A 22,621-nucleotide genomic window follows, 5' to 3' on the forward strand; every position below is an offset into this window, starting at 1 on the left:
TCAATAAATGTCGGGACGGATGCTATCTCAACTGGTTGAAGTTCACTTAATATGTACATAATAAACATCAAAAATATTTATTTTCGGTATTAAAAAATAAAGGTATCGGTTTTACTGATTCACTTTTACTGATGATATCGGTCCATTAAAAATTGCTTTAAATAAATAGTACGAGTCTAATACACTAGTTTACGTTGGCACAGCTACCCGAACAGGAGTCCGTTAAATAGGTGTCAATCTTTTCACACGATCTCTATAAAACCACTTTTAAATACTAGTAGGTAATAGTTTTCATTTGCTTAATGTTAGCACAGGAGTAAACTCTAAATGATAATATACGATGAACTAATTACCTAAGTGTGTAGGGTAGCTGTAATGTTGATTTAATCAAGACTGAGCGGTGTAACAGAGCGTGTCCAACACGTCGTGTCCGAGATTGTAACTGTGATACCCGCTGTATTAACGCTGTGTTACAGGTACATATACATACATAGTCACGGCAGTGGGTATTGACTCCTAATGGACTACGACAATATCACCGAAACTTGTACTTCAGGAGCACAGGGACCTGAGAATTGGTTACAGCTATATTTGGACCTAAACTATACGGTGTTCAGAGTAATTTTACACATTTTAAGGGTTTACGATCAATTGCGGAAAAAAATGTCAGCCCCAATGATAATAATCATCACCGAAAGTTGATCTAAACCACTTAAATGTGTAAAATTCCTTTGAACACCTTAATTAGTTTAATTATGTCCAAAAATAGCTTTAACAAATTTTCAGGTCGCTGTGTTCAGGAGCATTACCTATCCGATTTGTTATGTGAAAGATAAAAGATTTACAAGCGAAATGAATTTGGAACATCTAATTAATGTGTATTCAAATAATTGCAGCTATCTTCAATTAAAAACAAAACAATCAATATAATTATAAGCGTCGCACTATACTAATTATTGTTAAGCACAGGTAATCTCGCTTCACTCCGACTCTCGCTCTGGAGAGTCTCTAGAGCGAGATTCTAGGTAAGGCGAGACTAAATCACAGCTTGCTGACGGAAAAATAGCATTTAGACCTTACACCACGGTTGGATGATTCATGAACACGGAAATTGCGGAAAACATATTCTCATAGCGCAGGAGGGAGGGAGGCTATTAATCTTCTTGCAACCGTTGACAAATTCAGTCTTCCATTTTACGGTATTGGCATGTACTCCAATACACATGTAAACTCGACGTAGCGGTTAGCGTTACGACGCAGATTATAATATTGCATTATTATAATTGAAACATAATGCGATTACTCGATTGTCGAAAGGCAAATACCAATACCGAACAATTTAAAAAATGAAATATGTGCACTTTAAATCATCGATAGCCTGAATGTGATGTCTGTTGTTTTTGTACCGTTTCTTTAACGACTGGGAACCATTTAATAATGAAATTCATTTCTTTTCTGAAAGTCTTAAAAACATCTGCACACCTTTCATAGCGGCCTTTGTCAGTTGTTTTTTTATATATATAAACGTCTTTTCCAGTCTACGATTGAAAGATAGCGTGTCATTGTGGACACTTTTTACGTTAATATACCATTTACAGCCAAGACCGTATACACGGCAGTCACGATTTCTTTTGATCGGAGTTTATTTATAGATATGTCTTGTGATTGCGAGATTACTTAGATTGCTGTATACGTTAGCGATACATTATGGCCTCTCCTTTGGGAAACATTTTAAAAAACCTTCACATATTTGGCTGGCCCTTCGTCCTTCACCCTCCCAAAGTCGCTAATCTGAACGTCCCGTGTCCAATTCCAGCATAGTAAATCTACAAATGGTATTGCATGACTTGTGTTACAGATATACAATGACAGAATGACGCCAGCCGGTACAGATCTATTTGAGGACACCTTGGTAGTTTTCCTGTCTCCGTGTGAGGGGGAGACCGTGTGAAGTGTTCTGCTTCTTCAATAGTCTTTAATTTCAGTTATTTTTGTCAATAACGAGTGTCTTTTTGTTCCAACCTGGCATATACAATTGTGAATAGTCTGCTTCCTCTCACAGATAGTCCGTCACTGGAAGTATCTCACAGTTAATCCGATGTAAAATGAGATTTTCCCCGTCGAGTACATAGTAATATACAAAATAGGCAGTTAATTGTGGTATTCGAATATCCGAATGTTGTTTCTCTGGCTACGAAAATGAAGAAGTTATCCGACATAATAAGAAAATGTTATAATTGTTCAACAAAGGAGGCTGATGAGGGTTGACAATTATTTAATGTGTTCCTTGTGCTACTGAGAGAAGATAGTCACATGGACCCCACCTCGGAATTCCAGAAGTAACGCTCTCTTACTTTCCCTGCACCCCTGGAATATGTCAAGCACCCTGTGGATGATACATGTAGCCAAGTTCGATCTTTTGACATACATCAAAGAATCGAGCGACAGCGTAACGGTCGTCGAGTGTTGCTCCTCTGTAACATTCAAAAGTTAGTCCAGTTTTTTCACCTAATAGCAATAATAAATAGCTAATCGCGTGCCCTCGATTTTGTCATGACATATTCCAGAATTGCAGAGAGCTTAAGTGAGCATAACCTCTGGAATTCGAGGATGGTTTCCATGTAACTATTTTCTCTGGGTAATTTAATGAAAACTTTGAGGGTCCTACAACCCTCATCAGCCTCGTTTGAAATCGTGAAACAATAACATTTCCCATTCGTATATTTTGTTTTAATAGTGAAAAATACTCGACAGGTTCAGCAATACTAATGAAACGCCAACTATCGGATCGTCTGTAGATTCGTTATTTTCCTCTATGGTCTCCGATTTCGGACGCTGACACAAAACCAAAACTGGTCTCCTGTCCCAATTTAAACACCTGAGCTTTCTTATCTATTGTAATGACAAAACATCTTACGTTTGTCATATCGGTGGTGATACCTTGTTACCAAAGAATTATAGCTCCAGTTAGTCCGAATTATATATAAAAAAAATCGATAAAACGTCAGAATAATTTGGACTAAGCTCCAGTGAGCCCGTTGTCATAGTTATGGGATAATGTGGCCTGGTTGGGATGCTATCCTCCTGTGTCCAAGTTATAACATTTCCCTATGAAGACCTATTACAAAAGTACATTTTAGGGACCCCATCCCCTCATCAACCAGGACTGTCTCCATATTTTGGCTGTTTTTTCGATGTAAACTCCTTAAATACAAGCAATGAACGAGTGAAATGACGACCGTTTGGGTCTTGTCTTTTCCCATCCTGTCTTGTGCGTTGTAGTTTCTGTCTCGGCACCACCACAAGTTTGGCTATATTGTAAAACGTTAACCAGTGCGAGTTAGGTAATGGGTTCTGCTCCTAGGTCGATATACTACTCATACAAAAGTTTTCCCTGTTTAGCATTCAGCATATACAGGGCAAGAACAACCACTGGGTTGATAAAGAATCTGGATTACCCGTTGTCGATATAGTAGGACCGGTTGGGAAATTGTGCTGGGTGCCTTCGGCATTGTGTTTCAGTGACACAGCGCTGCAAAGTTGGACATTAGATACACTCTATCGCTAAAAGATAAATACACAAACATAGCGCCTCCGGCAAACTCGCATACATCACACATACGGATACACGTCCTTAAAATACCCTAGCTGTTAAAATGACGCTTAACATAAAATCAAACCAATGGTGGTCGGGTGGCGCAGTGGATAGCGCACTTGCCTTTTTTCACCAAAGCGGCCGGGGTTCGATTCCCCGATCGGACGTGAAAAGGTATGGGACCAACAAGAGTGATTAGTATACTAAGGGTATTACTATTCATAGGCCTAAACCAACTTCTGTATATGCAGTGTACGTTCTGCATATTATATATACCATAAGTAGAACTCGTAATAAATATGCCAACTTATTTGAATGCACTTTAAATCCTGTCGACATTTTGACACATAACGTCATTAATCGGTTTCAATGTCATAAATATGACCCGTATATTCTTGACGTCATCGTTCGATGTGGATTAGAAAAAAGGAAATATAAAATAACTATGATGTGTACGCTATCGCATTTCTTGTAAAACACGTAGGTTGACGTCATATGGAACGAAAGGTGGTTCAATGATGTTCAGCCACCTGGGAAAATTCCCATATACAATAGTACAAGTTTAATGGAATGGATTGACTACTAACAGTTACTAGAAAATCATACTACCCGATCAAGACTTAATTTTAAAATGCCTCTGTATGGCTTAAACAGAGCGTCCAGCGACATTTTAATCCTGTTCTTAGCCATCCCTCGTTCTTTTCAGTACCGTTTCTAAATGTTAGTTTTACGCCAGCTTTCAGTAACATGACACTCTAAAGTATAGTGGCATCGTCATCGGTGGATACGTCGTCATATGACATAAGCTTTTGATAACAATTTCAGCTTCAGAAACGGTAAACCGACCGTGTTCTTATATCCTCATGTGTTGAGTTGCACCTTCACCTGTTGACGCCGTCTTCTTTTGAACGTATGCCCTGGTAACAAGTTTCAATATAAACGTTTTCAAGAAAACGGCCAAGGTCACTGTAATTAGTATCTGCAACCCTTATCATCGCCCTAGTAGCTGTACTCTTACATGTGTCCGTGAAATAAGCTCAAATATGTGGGCATCATAAGTCTAAGGTCAAGGTCTTAAAACAGAACTTCACAGTTATGTTTGCCGTTTGAAAGCCATGTACGGGTTCGAATCTGGCATTGTCAGTCAAAGGTCAAGGTCACTGTTAATAAACAGAATTCTAACAGCACACTCATTATTATCATTCTAGTGGCAGTATTTCTTGTGACCTTAGATGTAACAAAATAAAACCAAACCAATCATGATTTAATGTTGACGACAGTCAAAGGACAATGTTGCTATTACTAATAATAGAATTACATCGTCACAACATTTATAGTCACTATCGACTATATTTCTCTAAACATTTTCATGAAACTTCACAATGATGTTTGCCCTGATGAGCTTCATAGGTCATAGGTCAAGGTCCCAGTAACCAAAAAGTGTCATGTCCCAATCGCCATGCAGTTGAATCTAAAACGAACGACATTAACTGTATATCTGAAAAACCACAATACTGTGGGAAAGGGGTCCTTCAATACTTTTCTCTATAAATCATTACATCATACAGATAATTTGGCGTCATATTGCATCCAGCACACGACATACGAGTATGTAACACACACACACACACACACACACACACACACACACACCGCCCCATTTGATAAAAAAAATCCGTTTCAATTAACACTTGAATGGTATGATTATATTATGAGACACAAATGTATTCGTAACATTACAACGTGTACATCAGATCAGCTGGCGCCATGACTGAGTATGTTGCGCCATGACTGAGTATGTTGCGCTATGACTGAGTATGTTGCGCCATGACTGAGTATGTTGCGCTATGACTGAGTATGTTGCGTCATGACTGAGTATGTTGCGCCATGACTGAGTATGTTGGGGACATGTTATACCTATTGCTTTATTTGTGTTGATATGGATAATACTGACAGGTGTAAAAAGTGTCGCCGCAGGTGAAAATGTCCAGCTCATAGCGACTGACCAGCAGCCTGTCATTACTTTACCAATGCAGCGCAAACTTTTTATTTATGTATTTATTTATTTTTTACTTTAAAATGCAATATATTATGTCACTAAAGTTTCATATGTGTTAATCGGAATAAACTGAAATATAAGAATTACGAAAACTTGGTATGAATTATAAAAGACTTTCGAAAATCCAGATTTGAATATTTTAGTTATAAACTCGGAAAGCTAACCAATTTTCACCAACTGAGGCGAGACGTCAAGAATCATTGTGTATGTTTATTGTTAGCAGAGTGGTGGTCGTTTGTGTGGCGGGTTATCTAATATATACCCCACTGAGCTCGGACAACGGTCACGTCCAGACCTTGGAAATCTATTGTGGTCAGTTTATTCGGGGTTCTATCGGTGAATATATCGCTCCAATGACCACACAAGTGTCTTACATGACCCCATTCGGTCACCTCAAGTCTGGGGATTACATTTTTCTAAAACCTCAAACCAGTCCTATTTTAAATCACAGGTGCCTGATAATTTGTTACAGTTAAGCAATTTTTGGACCTAAGTTGTTGTGTTCAGGGTAATATTAGACGTTTTCAGGGGTTTAGATAAATTTTCGGTTCAAATAATTGTATGCTGAGGGTGGCATTTTTTCATATCATTTCACTATTTTCCATTTTCTTCGGTACTTGTTATACTGATATCATCGTAATGTTTGATACTAGTACGTAAAATAATTACTTTGAGATTGAATGTATAGTGTGCGTCATTCTGTGCATTAAACTAATTAGTCCGGGTTTTCTATCGGAGATGCTTTGATCTACGCTAATGAAGATTAATTGCCGTGGTACATCTACGATACTTCAGTGTCTCACACGATTGGACATCTTGTCCGTGTGTCTTAAACCGTTGGTGATAACAATTCGTTCTTGGATTTTACTACAGACAACATGTCGGTACCTAGATAGGGCTCAGGTTTTTTTTCATGGTTCATGTTTTTAGCTTACCATTAATTTTATCAGATAGTAGCCCCTTTCCTCTGTGTCTGGCGTCCATTTTCAAATATTTGTATTGTGTCTATTTCTCAATTAATACAAAAAGAATCATGATAGTACTTGTTGTTCATGATCCTCTTGGCCAACAGATGTTCGCGCTCCATCTTGATACGGATAAGAAAAGCAAAATGGCCGCCATGCAGCCATCTTGGATTTCTCATGTTAGTTCTCATTATTTCTCTCCTCATCAAACATGGTATGCGTCATACCCTTAGTTCCTATTTTGACCAGCTTTCTAATTGGCCGGCCGGTTCGGAAAAAAGTAATTAATCAGGTCTAGGAGTAAAATCATTTCCTCATGTGTTCCGTATTGCTTGCACAGTAGGACTCCACAGAAAGTATTTGCGTTGAACTACAATCCCGACCAAAATTCTTCATTACTCGAGCAGTAACGAGGAAGAAAACTGATCTTTTCTATATTCAATTATAATGTCTCTATCAGAACCGTGGACGCTAATTTTGTTACAGTTATTTTACTAAAATAAACATTGATCGATGGTTGACATGGTGATGGTATAGGTAATAGTTGAAATATACATTGATCGATGGTTGACATGGTGATGGTATTGGTAATAGTTGAAATAAACATTGATCGGTGGTTGACATGGTGATGGTATAGGTAATAGTTGAAATCGCCAGTCTGAAACATTAATCAAATAACTAACTTTTCATTTAATTAAAAAATATCCAGTCAAGAAATATTTATATTTGTGACACATATAAATAATTTGTAAAATCGTGGACTTAGATCCAGTCAGACTTCATGGTGAAATGATGAATATATGCAACACATATCTTGTTCAAATTCTGGACGAGGTAGTCCCTTTAGCAGCCCCGGTCCTACCCCAACAGTGTTAGAGGTTCACACGACGAGATACATTTGACAGGCGCCGCGTCGCAGTCGACAAAACCATAACCATATCCGATAGAAAAAAAGGCCGACCAACGACCTCTTATGTTATAGGAGTACAGGTGTACCCCGGTCCCTGCGAGGGACAGCGCAGGGGTCTGGCTAACGCCACTCAACTGGCCATCACCACGGCTACAAATGATGGATGTGTATATACTTTCGTAACCTTTGTTGTCACACCATGATCACTTTAAAGGGACAAGAAAGCAAACAGTTTGAACAATGATGTGTGTTGTTTGTGAATCAAATATGATTACACAAGGTGATTATTCATATGTTAATACCTGTCCTGATTCTGTTTGCCTTCACGCTTGCTGTTTGCGTTTTCGTTCTATTTCAAAATACAAGTAAACATGTTGCTTCCATTGTGTAAGAGAATTACGGGTCAGACACTGGGACAATGTAGACCCGGTTAAATAAAAATAGAGCACGCAGAAACAGCTTAACCAGACATTCATCAGGTGTATTTTAAATACGACTCTCTTTCGTTAGATTGGAAGAAGAGTACTTGTAAAAACCATACAACGTCTGTAGTCATTATCTATGTTTAGGTTGCTCGTTCATGCATCTACTGATAGGTGGCTGTGCTGAAAACCTATTTAGTGAACAACATAAGAGAATGTGATTTTTTCGCGTTCTAATGTATACACATTAAAAATCCATACGATGAAGTGCTTGTCGGCTTACATGTACATAGTTCGATCTCAATTATGTAGCTTTCACAGTCCTTCCCACAAGGAACAGACAATTAACACGCAGTATACAAGTTTGTTGGGAATCGCTTCACATTTTATAATGATAATTGGTTACCATGAACTAAGTAATTGATGATATTTATAATCGTTTGAAAGAAATGCATTGTGAAATCCTCCAAGCCGTTGTCGCCAGTACCGTATACGACCCCCTCCCCACACACACAAACGAAACCATATATAAGAATGGCCGCCCCTCAAACTCCGTATATGTAATTTTTAGTCCTACGCGGCCATGTCCCTACTTTTCATGTTTGCATTTTAGGCTCTTTGCACAGACATCATGTACATACCACCCTTTATTTATTCATGTATGTGCACATTGAGATGACTATATACTTCTAAATGTATAATGGTGATTCTAAGCCTTTTTTGCTTAACAATTATAACTATACATGTAATACTAGTATCCATATGTTTTAAAACGCTTTTAGGGTAATTTTACAAATTATAAAGGGCGCTATATATAAATGTTGTATATTATTATTGTTATCATTATCTTTATCATTATTGCTATGATCCGACTTTAAAGCAAATGTAAATCAGGGATGATGCGAAAATAGGAGCTTCAATTGAATGCTAGGCGACTTCTTTTGCCTAACTCTAGTATATAGCGTGGAGATACACCTGAAATCCTGAACCACTATACTTAAAATTTCGCAATAGCTACACACAATTATTCAGACTTAATCGGCTATTTTAATCATGAATTCTGTAAAGGGGACGTGGTTGTACTGTGTGAAGAAAAAAAGTTTCACCGTCATCGTGCAAAAATAGCTACATTAAAGGCTGCGAAAGATCTTTCCTTTGTGAAGTTTACTTGTCCAGAATTGATAAACTGATGACAAATACGAAAGCAACTCAATGAAGCAACTCTATATAACAAACAGGGTAACATTGGGGTAGTTCCGAAGTATTTCATACTGGATGAAGGGAGATAACTCTAACCATTTCACATATATGTAAGGTAGCATACAGCCTTAACAGTACTATCAAATGATTCAGGTAATATAATATGTCCTCTTTCTAAACAGCATCAACGGCAATTGAAATTAATTTTGTTTTTCTGTTTTTGTTTTTTTTACAGAGAAAGGCTGCAATATAATGAAGGCCAAACATTGCTTCCTTGAGATGGCAGGTGCGACCGTCAAAATCCTGGGAGGAGGCATGTCCCGAGAGGAACAGAAAATGACCTGCTGGTAAGCAATATTTATGGAGATGTTGTTGATCTTTATATACAGATATAGTATAAGTCAACTTAGTGACAATATCATGCATTTATACTAACGTATGCATGTAACTTTATAGTATAGTAATATACGGTTCTTTTTCGTGATAAATAGGCCGATTTATTAAAAGTATATATATATTTTTTTTATCAATTCCATAATATTATTTATTTTTGGAACCATGATCGTTTATTTATGCTCATTCAATATATAGGCAGGTACATGAATATCGGGACTGCGTTGAAGACAGTATGTCCGGCTGCCCAATGTCGGACGGGAACTGGCGCGGTATGCAGGCCCTAGAGCCATACGTACCCCTCCTTTCCAGTGTAGCCAACACCGTCTGTATGGAAGGTATGCATTCATAAGTTCCTTTTTTATTTCAGTATTTATTGTAAACTAAATAAATAATATATAGGTAATATGACTTTGGATTTGAAATAATTAAGTTAGATAATCTGTTTAATGCTTAAGCAGAATTTTGTTACAAATGGTTTTCTACACCTTTGACCATTATACATATATGCAATTTTGCATGTATCAACTCAGAATCATTACTCCGTAATAACTGTCTGCTTTTATTTCATATTTTTTTCTTGATAGAGGAGATAGTTATTTAAGACTTATTTTTAATTAAGTAATTATAACTGGAAACAGCTTATGCATAATATTATGAAATATATTAAATATAAAGAAATATGTGAGGGAAAATAGGCTCCACTAAGATATTTTTCAATTATTTAAACTACGTGCAAGGATCTTTAAGTTAAATTGTGACGAGTACCCTCCCTTGTTTCACCTCCGAATCTTTTCGCGGGAAAACAAAATCAAAACAAACACCAGCTGATCGAAATGGAATTTTGTTTTAGATGGAGAGCGGAAAGAAATGGACGACTGTCCCATGGAAACTGCAGGCCATTGTCTCATGGGGTTCTTTTACGTAGCAGCAGAAGCCTACTCACCTGCGACATGCTGGTATGATTGTAAACATTTTGAAACAAATGAAATATGACCAACGTCACGCTACCACAGTTGGACACTACCCCAGTTGGTACACGGCCAGAAAATGGTTCGAATAGTACTTTAAAATTAAATTTAAGCATTTTCCTTTGACAGTATAACTAAATAGATATTTATCAGCATTTCCACCGAATAGTTTTGTTTTCAGGAACATTCTAAGAGTACTCGATGACTTCAAAGTAAACATGTCAGAAAACCAGTAAAAATGACGTACATCGACGATATTTTGGAGGATTTTGAAGGTGTTAAATTTAAGCATGTTTAAATGTTGATTTCTGGTCCTTATAACTGGATATTATAAAAGTGTATATAAACAAATGTAGTTCAGTATGGTATTTATAAAAGCAATAAATTTTGTTGCAGTCGGCACATCAACTTGTAAAATTAAAAACAAGTTTCATAGCCTGTGATAATAATGGTGTAGCAATTTGGGTACTAATCAAGGCCGGAAAACGGAAGGAATCTCACTGCGAGTTTAGCGTTCTATTTTCAAAATCATATGATTTAGAATTAAAACTTTTTCTGAAAATGAACCAACATATATATATGTAGTCTTTGTCAAAAATCAAGAAACATTCCAGATACAAGATCTGAATTTTTAAATATCACTGAAGTATCAAAATTGCACCAATTGTGGTAGCGTGACGTTAGCCCATTTGTCCTCCACAGGTACTAGCCTCGTCTGTCAATTCATCCATAATATGATCTTGATTATATTATGGCTGTATTGACAGACGAGGCTTAAGTACCTGTGTTTCCTCTGTCCCTGACACCAGACTCGCTTGGACACCAGACATCTATCTTTCAAAATGTATGGTGTCAGGGTCAGAAGGAACTCGGGGCTATAGCCTATATATAACGTTACATGATTTCATAAACCAGTCTATATCCAGTTAAACATATGGACATTTCGAGACATACAATGTTACAGAGGTCATTATTGTTTTAATCAATTCCTTTGGTAGGGATCAATTCGAATCCAGGACATTCGGTTTACTTAAGTCTGACACTGATGAGTTAAAGAGACAGTCTTACTAGCTGTAAGTCATTATGACACCAAGAGTTATTAACCATGGTGATAATTCAGGGGTTGTAAACTTCACACGTTGAATAAATGGATCAGGAAGTAATTTAGTGGAACAGAGGCCTTGGACCATTAATTGCTGATGACCAGGTTAGTTCTGCAGCTAGTAGGGAAACATCCGTCTTAGCTTTGGAGGTCCCAGGTTCAATTCCAAATCTAGCCATTTCTATATGACTGTTTGTTTCAATTGTTTCCAGGCAGTCCCTCCACTCCAGTGGTTGTTTGGAGTCCGTACTTAAGGAATGCAAGAATCCTTACGTCCAGCGTATGAAGTCGATCATCACCAATCAAATCCGCTTGACTTCCTCCCTTACATGTGTGATGTCAGGTTGTCATCCAGATGCCGCCTTTGAATGTCTCATGTCAGCCAAATATGCTGCTGAGTCCCCCCTAGCTACCATGTACAGGTCTCCAATCCTGTGTGGGTAGGTCGTGCATAGACATCTTAACAATTTTATATGAAGTTTGGAATGCCTGGTATATTTATGGTATTGCATGATCCTGTAATGGGACCGATCCATCATGTACCTCCTACAATAAATTAAGCTTCTGTTATATATATACATGTATCTGAAAACAATTGTTTGGAAAAAAGCAAGCTAATGCTCGGCCAATAGCAGTGTTCTTCCCACCGCCCACCACAGTTTTCATGTATCTATTTAATTTCACAAGATAACTAGTAAAAATGGTTTATAATGAATTTCACAAAAAAAAAAAATCATTTTGAATGCTCACTAAAAGTGCTTATTTTAACGGGCTGAACATTTTGTGTATTATCAAATTTTGACAGATTAGCGCATTGATAAATTGGCGCATTCACAAAACATGATACAGAATAGTTTACAGAATCTTTAAATTTTCAAAATGCAAAAAGCACTAAAATTAGAATACCCCTAAAATGTGTACATTTCCAGTATGTTATAATAGTGATTCTGTATAGTATACATGTGTTTAAGAGGCGCAGATTATGAAGTTTATTTATATTTCAGACGTTTGACGAACGCCATTACCTGTATAATAAACAACACTATTGGGTGTCCTGCGGATCAGTACAACGAGCTTGCCATGGGAATTCTTCACCTCGACAAAGCTTCCAAAGTCGTCTGCCCGGCGGATTCCTTCTCTGCCGTTCCTGAAAATGTTATCACTCAGAACCTGGCAGCATTCATGGCCATCTCAGAAACCCCTTTCACCACACCCGAAACTGTGTGTCCGTAAGTCTGCAGACTTGTGGTTAAATCTAGAAATTTATTTACTGAGGCAAAGTCTAGTCTAGTGGTAGGATGCTGGGCTCGTGACCGAAGGGTTGCAAGTTTCGAGTCATGTAATGACACTGTGTTGTATCTTTGAACAAGATACTTTATTCCGCTTGTTCCCGTCGACTCAGCTGTAAATAAGTATGTGGTTGGGCAGTGCTGGTATTGTTGAATGCTAGCTGTGAGGGCCGAAATGGCAGCACTGGCCATATACTCCCCAGGGAGTTGAGAAAGATATTGGCTGGTTGCAAATGCCCAATAAACATGGATAATAATTTAAGAACCGCTTTTATATGACCTACAACCTAGGTTGTGATAAAGTAGTATATAAGAACCTCAATTTATTCTGACCTACTTACGATCTAGGTTGCGATAAAATGGTATATAAGAACCTCAAATCATTAGCCTAGTATTGTTGATTATTATTTAACTAATTTGTTCATGGTAGTGTTAAGTAATACCTGCAGCCTGAGAATCATTGTTGAAAGTAATTGTGCATCTTGATGATGGTATATAGTTTTTAAAATCAAAATTAATCACTCTTGTGTGCCCTGAAGTAAGCACGCAGGGGCTCTTAATGTAGGAGGACAAAACCCATGTGATCGTGAATTGAATATACCGACTACCTAGGCAAGCCATTGAAAGTTACTATCTAGCCATTTCCTCATCAATACACTGCATTAATTGTTGTTCATAGTCCCAGCAACTACACAATGTAAATGGAAGGTTAAACTTTGTATTCAAGGTTTTTAATTTTCTATTCCAGTTACTTTAAATATGCCGAAGATTCACTGATGAAGGTTTCGTTAGAGGATTTCTCCTTGGATAATGTTATGAAAACAAAAATGGTAACTAACAACATCGTTGGAGACTATTGTAAAATGGATAAGGAGATGGATGATTGTGAAATGTGGCAAACGGCCAAACCAATGTGTGATGTCGCCCAGGCTGAGATGTGTACCAACATGGCAGAACTACCCTTCCTTTTAGCCGAGGTTGAGATTCTCGGCAAAGAAACTGTGTGCCAGTAAGTTACTTTGATAGATATTTTAGCTGAGTTGTGAAAGTATAGCAGGAAGGTAGAGAAATACAGGAAAGTCAAGTTTTAAAACCTACTGGATATTGTTAAAAAAACCTCAAATACATTGGTATTACTTCATCCTTTCTCTCTTAACATTTATAACTGTTGAAATTACAAAATGTACAGACTTGAACCTTAGGCCAAAAAACAAAACAAAATGGTGTTTCCGCTAACATCCTCAGAAAAACTAAGAGAAGGCAGGAAGGCGATTTTTTTTTTATTATACTTATATAGAGCAGGAGTTCTGGCTTTAACAGTGCATATGACTAGGTGCCAATGAAAACTTTAGGGTAGGCACAAGTATCTAGGGTGGGTAGTGTTAAACACAAGATTTTTTTCATTTGGCCCCATCAGAGGTTAATACTGTTGAAATCCAATTTTAGTACAATTGATTACAGACTTTCGTGAAATCCTAAATTTTCAAACGTCGTCCAAGTCCACAGTTTTTAGGTTGCCTTACAAGCTCACCATGGTCCTTCAAACCAGGTGAGCTTTTGCCTACCGAAGCGTCCGTTGTCAACTTTTTCTTTGTGGGTGCAGAGGGGTGAGGCGGAATAGGGGAAATAGAGGTAAATCTTTAAAATCCTTCTTCGACTGTAGGGATAAAGGGATTTTATCCAAATTTGGTCAGGAGCATCCTTGGGAACTCAATTTTGTTTAAGCTGTTGGTGTGGCCCCTTTGGGTGCAGAGGCGCAGAGATCTAAAGGAGAATTGGAGGTTTAAATCTTCTAAATCCTTCTTCCTCTGTAACATTGGCAAGATTATATCAAAATTTGGCCTGGAGTATCCTTTGACAAAGGGAAATAACTTTTGTTTAAACTGTTGGTGTGGGCCCTTTGGGTGCAGAGTTGCAAGGTCCAATAGGGAAATTTAAGGTTTAAATCTTTAAAATCCTTCTTCTGTGCAATTGGAGGGATTTATCCAAATTTGGTCTGGATCATCCTTGGGCAAAGGGGACTAAAACATTTTATAAACGAAGGGTGTGGCCCCTCTGGATGCAGAGTTGTCAGGCCCAAAAGAGGAAATTGAGGTTTGAATCTTTAAAATCCTTCTTCTTCAGTACCATTGGAGAGGGTTTTGTAATAAGAATAATTTCCCATGGTTGCTTTATTATCCAGGTAAGCGATAAGGCCCTCTGGGCCTCTTGTTTTGTCATCCCTTACATGTGAAGTTAGAACATTGATCACTCTACCTATAATGCATTATGGAGCATACACAGATATATCCTTTCTTTAAGAAACTTCTGCCTAAATTTGTTCATAAAAAACTTATGATATGATACGATATGTCAATGTATTTTCTATATATAAAGAAATTATTTTTTGGTTTTTTTTCTGTAAAAAAATCCATGCGTTCTATTCTATTGTCAGTGTCTTTTTTTTCAATAAATTATTCCTATGCATATTCATTATTTATATAAAGAATTCACGCCTGCATATTTTCCACAAGAAATTTTCTATGTATGGAAACCTATGCCAATATGCCTACATTTTGGTCTTTTTTTATTTATTTTTTATTCCTATGCATATTCTGACAAAAAACTTGTGTCTTAAATATATGGTATATATAACATCACTGAACATAGGTATATCACATGAATTGGAAAATTCTGTAGCCTTTTCCCCTGTTCCCACCTGACCTTTCAAACGCATTCAAAATTATGACATTAAATGAAAACCAGAGTGTACATGAATTATCTCCCTTTCATCAGAATCTGATGGTTTTGCCTCTATAACATTGTGTCTGTGATTTCCAGGGAAGTCCGTAAGCTGGCTAAGTGTGTAAACAGCAAGATATCCGGCTGCAGGATGGACCAACTTCCGGGAGTTAACTTCGCCTTCTGGTATATCCTTGGAGAGGTTGCAGATTATTGTCCGATACAGGAGCTGCTTTCGTCATCATCCTGTAAACAAGAAAAATGTCAGACAATGGAAGCTTTCTACAAGTGCTTCCCAATGGTCACACAGGACGATTTTAGTAGCGGCAGATCCTGCATGTAAGATCTTAAGTACACATTTCTTCTTCTCTTTTTAACTTATTCACCCCTACATGTTTAAACTGGACTTGCCCAGTCTTTGATTTGGTAAGGTTCAAATGTGACTTTAGGGATGAATGGGTTAATATACTGTTATATTCTGGGACGTGTTAAACATACAATTCTTCCACATCAAACAAGACAATTTTCTGTAAGAAAATGAGAGATTATACAATTGAAAACAGACATGAAGAGAAAAAGAATTTCAGATACATGTAAATGAGAAATCACATATTGAATTTTGATATAGAAATGTGAAAAAGTAAGGGCTGTTTCATAATTAGTGGTATGGGATATGTGGGGTACCTTTACAAATTTGTTATAAATGGAGTTGTTAACTCTATGTCTGCTTACATTTTCTAATCTTAAATCAGGTTCAATATTCGACGGATGGTTTGGCCTCTGAAAAGTGCCTCCCGCTCTTATACGTAGAGGTGCCCCAACAAGTGGTCGTTGGTTATCATGTTTATCCAACGCGAGGTAGTTAATTTTCCAAATGTAAAAGACACTGGGTGAACCTTGTGCCTTTACACAATTGAAAAATTAACTTACTCGAGTTAGACAAACATGGTAACCAACCATCACTCGTTGGGGAACCTCTGTATACCTCCATGTGGTTGTGGGAGAAATTTAATTCTGAAACAACCCTAAACTGATCATAATGATTAATTGATATTAATATTTCTTAAAACTTAGTATCAACCAAATCAAATATTTCAAATTCCCACTGCAAAAAGGATTTCACTTTCTGAAGGATTTAGAGCACTATAAAATGTTTTCTTCAATTTAAAAGAAATTGTTAAAATTTGATCCAGGAAGAAGACTTGGATTCATGAAATTTACACTGAGCAGCTGAATGACTAGAAATTAACATTTTTTTGTTTCATTGTAATAAAAACAGAAACAAAGATTTTTACATTTTTCAAAAGAAAAGGTTCAAATGAAATCGGAGAAGAAAACTTGGATTCATGAAATTTACGTTGAGCAGCTAAATAACTGGAAATTAACATTTTTCGGTTCATTATTATCAAATCAGAAACAAGAGATTATTACAAATTTCAATATGAAATCAGAGAAGAAAATTTGGATTTATGAAATTTTCATTGAGCAACTGAATAACTAAGAAATTAACAACCTTGTTTCCTTATTATAAAATTAGAAACAAAACTTATTTCAAACTGTTATTTGAACTGATGTTTTTTCCATAATTTTGCTTGTAATGCTGACAACTATTTGACAGGATGATGAAGGAAACCCTTGAGTGTGTGAAGATGTACACCAGTGGCTGTGTCATGTCCCTCGGCATGGTCCCCATCGCCTACACTGTACGCCATTACCTTTCCCAGTTCACACCTTATTGCATGGTACCACACTTCGATGATATGCACGACTCCGTCACCGACCCGAGGCACATTGAGGGCGGCATGATGATGCTTCAGGCCCTTCAGTATGCTCTAACGAATGGCAGTGATATTGTACGCGACATGTGTCACGTCCTTTACACCGCCGGTGAAACAAAAGAGGAAATTAAGCCCCACCCCATGATAGCTTTCGCGATTAAGAAGATGATGGGATATGGAACAGAACTGTTTGAGTACTTGTGTACAAGGTATCCAGGTAAGTACTTGTCAAGATGAGGACAATTATTTAGCATAGTATGAATATAAAATTTATTTATTGAATTATTTCACAACTATTATGAAACAAATTGTTACAAACAAGAGTACCCTGAGAAACCTATGTGGTTTGGTAAGTGACCCCGGCCCCATACCTGTTTATATCTTGGTGAAAGGCGAGTGTGTAATCCACTGTGCCACATGACCACTCATAGTGTCTAGTCACTTTGATATTCTAAAAAGTCAGCAATAAGCGTTAAATAATACAATAAACGGCTAGGAAAAAAATTCCCCTTTAAGAAAACTAGAGAATACCCAAGTGTTAACAACAAAGTAGTATAAACCCAAAGGACTAGGGGCGTTAAGAGTCATTTCCGGCCTCATTGGGGATTTAGAATAAGTTGGTATATTCGTTGTCGAGAATATATGACCTAAGCAAACATGAAGTTTCAAATTCATTTGGCAACTGGTTTAGGAGATATGGCATCACAAAGAGAATCAAAAACACATATTTTCATAATATGTTCGTTGTCATACCAGTGTTCATTGTCATACCAGTGTTCATTCTCATACCAGTGTTCCTTGTCATACCAGTGTTCGTTGTCATACCAGTGTTCATTGTTATACCAGTGTTCATTATCATACCAGTCTTCGTTGTCATACCAGTGTTTATTGTCATCCCAGTGTTTATTGTCATACCAGAGTTTATTATCATACCAGTGTTTATGGTCATACCAGTGTTTATTGTCAAACCAGTGTTTATTGTCATACAAGTGTTTATTGTCATACCAGAGTTTATTATCATACCAGTGTTTATGGTCATACCAGTGTTCATTGTTATACCAGTGTTCACTGTCATACCAGTGTTCGTTATCATACCAGTGTTCATTGTTATACCAGTGTTCACTGTCATACCAGTGTTCGTTGTCATTCCAGTGTTCATTCTCATACTAGTGTTCATTGTCATACCAGTGTTAGTTGTCATACCAGTGTTCGTTGTAATACCAGTGTTCATTGTCATATCAGTGTTCATTGTCATACCGGTGTTCGTTGTCATACCAGCGTTCATTGTCATACCAGTGTTTGTTGTCATACCAGTGTTCATTTTCATACCAGTGTTCATTGTTATACCAGTGTTCATTGTCATTCCAGTGTTCATTCTCATACCGGTGTTCCTTGTCATACCAGTGTTCGTGGTCATGCCAGTGTTCATTGTCATACCAGTGTTCATTCGTAGAAAGGAATTGTTGTTTGTCGTATGCGGAGGATTTCATTTCTGCATGCTAACTGTCCAAAAACACCATATTTTGGCTATTTCTGCATAGCAACGCATTTTTGTTGCTTTGGTAGTATAGGGCATCTACGCATGCACGTTGGACAAAATCTGCACCAAGAAAGATAGCCCCAATTAACCAATATGATGTTTATAATATAAAATGGTAAACAAATTCAAGTTGAGATTTTCATGTTTTATGAGGCCAAAAATGACCCATAACGCCCCCAAGTCCTTTGATGGAACGATGGTAACATTTGAACACAGGAAAGCCTTGCATGGAGACCCTTGCAAAGGATATCTTGATAATAGATTTTAATGTACACTATATCTTTTTTTTTGTTATAAATAATGTTCCTTTAAAAGTCTTGACGTACTGATCCCACATGGTGTATGCAAAATAAGACCTCTGGTCCACAGAGCTCCATATGGCCTCAACGAAACAATGTTCAATATTGCCTGATATTCATGCTAAAATATATGTAAATCAAGTACCGATAATGCTTGACATTCACGCCAAAAAAAATATGGATGATGCCTAAACCTATTTGTTTGTCTCTTTGCAGAGGATTCATTAAAGACAATGTCTACTGAAAATATGACTGCAGCCCAGACGGGTAGGTACCTTCACACTTCTTTTTATATGATTGAAAAAATGGTGGAGAACACGAATTAAGTAAAAGATCTGTTTATGAGTTGTCTTATCAAAGATGAAAATATCCAGTATTTATACATACAAAAATTCAGTCCCAGCTCTTAAATCTGGCTGCACATCAGTGTAATTTATCCGAAATATGAGCTATTTGCTGTATCAAATTTTTAGATGAAAGGTGTTTTCATTGACTTATGCGGTAGGCGATGATAATTTCATCTTCTAGAAACATCAAATGTTACAGGAATAAATGTATCTGTTGTTTAATTGTGATTTTTTCTCCCTGTTTAGCCAATCAACCAGGCTGTGAGGCGGAGAAGGCTGCCTACTGTTTCGCAATGCACACCACTTCTATGATGGTATACCAGTTCATGTCTCTAGACGACAGACATACCTTGTGCAGGTAAAGCTATTTTCTGCCAATATTGGATGTGCAAAATATTATATGAAATAAAATCCGTTTTTTGTCTCGCCCCCATGAAGTAGCGGAAGCGGGACTAAGGTGTTGCTTTTCCGGCTGCGGTGTCAGCATTAAGTTTTTACGTTTAAGTAAGTTTCTCTGAAATTATAAGTGCTAGATCAACCAAACTTGACATGTGCATTGATGGTCAAAGCGGGGCACCAGCGAGACATATCAATCAGAATGGCTTGTCTTTTAATTTTACTTAAAAAAGAAAGTAAAAATATATTTTACATAAAATACATTTGTTATAACAATAAAGTTGTGCTTGAAAAGAGATGGATTTGAGTCCATAAAAAAGTGTTTCTTGGAAGTTTTTTTAATTTAACTTTTCTTTGAGAATCATACGTTATTAAATGCAGTGTATTAATTACGACAACAGCTATAAAAGTGCACCTCAAAAGAAATATGACGATGTTATTTAGAAAAAATGGTGCTTGGTGTATGGTCTGTGATGCATTTAATATCAAACACAATATTTGATTATTAGAAATAAAAAAAGATTGACCATAATTTACCATTTCTGAGTCGGCCCACATTATTAAGAGATCTCTCTGATTGGGCTCGTATCAAGAAATAGTTGTTTGTTACATTTCGTAGGGTCACCAAGGGATATTTTATTCCTGTAGCAACCTTATGTTTGATGTTGGAGCTAGTGAAACATTCAATACTTGTATTTAGTATGAAAATATAGGTTGGTCAAGCAGAAGTTTTCAAAATCTACTGGAGGGTTGGTATTCTATAAGAAATGGTGCACTCCTGCAGATCATTTTAGTGATAATAAACTCTTTTTACCTCTTTAACACAAAGCCTTTTAGATTTTCCATGAGAAAAAGGTGAAAGGTGATGGTTAATGCAAAAAAAGTCTTTCTTAAATATAGGAGTCGGGGAATTTTGATTGGTTATATCATTACAGGACAACATCAAAATAAGTGATTTTGCTTTCACAGCGGTTACACTGCATCGTTTCTTAGCAGATGTATAAGTGGCCATTCCGTTCTTTCGTATTGCCGAGTTATCTGCTCTTGTGAGCAGGTATTGATTGTTACGTCAATTGTTTGTGAGAGTAACGTCATCAATTTTTGAAAAAACGGCGTAATTTTCTCACACAAGCCAATGACGTAACAATCAATACCTGCTCACTCACAAGAGAAGATAACTCTGCAAAACGCAAAGACGGAATACAGACATGGAAGGAAGAACATGTACATGTTGGCCGCAACCCTTCACTTGAGTGTGACAAAAGAAAATTCTGTGCCAGTCTGTGTGGTTTATTGTAATAAAACCAATTCTTGTCTCTCTAAATAGGGATGGTTACAATATGGTCATGGAGTGCATCAAAAACCACACAAGTGGGTGCTCGGCCGAGAGGAAGGCCGTGTTCGAATCTTCCAAGGAAATCACCGGTATCCTGCAAGTCTCCTACTGTCCGTCGGACAAAATGTCCGAGTACTCCAAATTGAAGATGGATGGCTGTGCACCCGAAACGGCACAGTATTGTTTGGACTGGTACTTAGAGGAGCTTCCCACCAAGTCAGCCTTCCATATCGAGGATTCATGCGAGTAAGTCTTTTATATCAGTTTCGTAGTTTTTAGAATGACTGATCTACAAGATTGAAAGATATCGACAGATAATTTACGAAAAGGGTTTTAAATACAGCAAATCATTCACATTTTGTGACTTTTAATAAATCTATACATCAGCTTTGCAAAAAAATATTTTGATTAAAGATATACACAAAATATTGTAATTGAGTGGATGCCGGTGACCAGACTGCAAGATTGCTTAGAGCATTTCTCAGGGGTCAAGAGACGCTGGGTTGATTCAGTCTAAATATTCACTTTCTGTTTCACCCTCACAGAGTACCGTATGTATTTACTGATTTTGCAGTATAATGGATGAAGTGTTTATGTGAGATATGTAGGGAAGTGTAATTAGTCAATAAGAATCTGTTTTTACCGTGAATACTGTGATGATGTACATGTATTAAAAAATATGATCATATTTTTTGGATTTTTTGTGTGAATATTAACTATGATTCTTGTAATAAGAAGAGCACTTTTCAGTAAATGGTAATTGAAATTTGTTGTTTTCAGAAAGTTGTTATATTTCAATACTTAATTCCAAGTTTGAAAAACATTTCCAAAACTTTGCTCTTCAATGTCAGAACTCTGCGTTTGGCACCAGACTGAGTTTATGCTATACAATGAACGTGTGTTGTATTACAGGAAGGCCGGTAAGGCTGTTCAATGTATGTGGTATCATACCGTCAACTGCACGTCTTCAACTGACCTGACGTCCGTGATGGCTGCTGCGAAGTCCATAGTCTCCATGGTCGGACACAAATGCTTTCCGATGGCTTCGCCCGATTTGTGCGAGTCCTTGACATATTTGTCCGACCACCTTGTAGCAGAGCAGTCGTCATGTGCATATGAAGAAGCTATGGACTGTGTCAACTTGTTCACTGCAGCAAAGCCAGCACTTGAGAAAGTTCCGGAGATGGTGTGCCAGTAAGTTGATGATATTATTTTACCATACAGATTTCTTCTGTTCCAATAATTTTTGTTACTTGTANGGGGGGGGAAGCTTGAGAAAAATTGATTGTTTCCAAATC

General features: G+C 37.2%; 1 protein-coding gene across 1 annotated transcript in view; it reads left to right on the plus strand.

The window, feature by feature from the left end:
- The window catches only part of LOC110454466, a 145,372-nt gene that overhangs the window by 13,251 nt on the left and 109,500 nt on the right, over positions 1-22,621 (plus strand). The window contains exons 2-13 of the mRNA XM_021503970.1: positions 9,387-9,498; positions 9,743-9,882; positions 10,398-10,503; positions 11,830-12,057; positions 12,622-12,846; positions 13,655-13,915; positions 15,727-15,966; positions 17,246-17,622; positions 19,461-19,511; positions 19,838-19,949; positions 21,315-21,569; positions 22,236-22,517. Of these exons, the coding sequence (XP_021359645.1) occupies positions 9,387-9,498; positions 9,743-9,882; positions 10,398-10,503; positions 11,830-12,057; positions 12,622-12,846; positions 13,655-13,915; positions 15,727-15,966; positions 17,246-17,622; positions 19,461-19,511; positions 19,838-19,949; positions 21,315-21,569; positions 22,236-22,517 (2,389 nt within the window). The remainder of the gene's footprint in view (positions 1-9,386; positions 9,499-9,742; positions 9,883-10,397; positions 10,504-11,829; positions 12,058-12,621; positions 12,847-13,654; positions 13,916-15,726; positions 15,967-17,245; positions 17,623-19,460; positions 19,512-19,837; positions 19,950-21,314; positions 21,570-22,235; positions 22,518-22,621) is intronic.

Source organism: Mizuhopecten yessoensis, unplaced genomic scaffold (genome assembly GCF_002113885.1).
Source record: "Mizuhopecten yessoensis strain PY_sf001 unplaced genomic scaffold, ASM211388v2 scaffold7887, whole genome shotgun sequence".
NCBI classification, from domain to species: domain Eukaryota; kingdom Metazoa; phylum Mollusca; class Bivalvia; order Pectinida; family Pectinidae; genus Mizuhopecten; species Mizuhopecten yessoensis.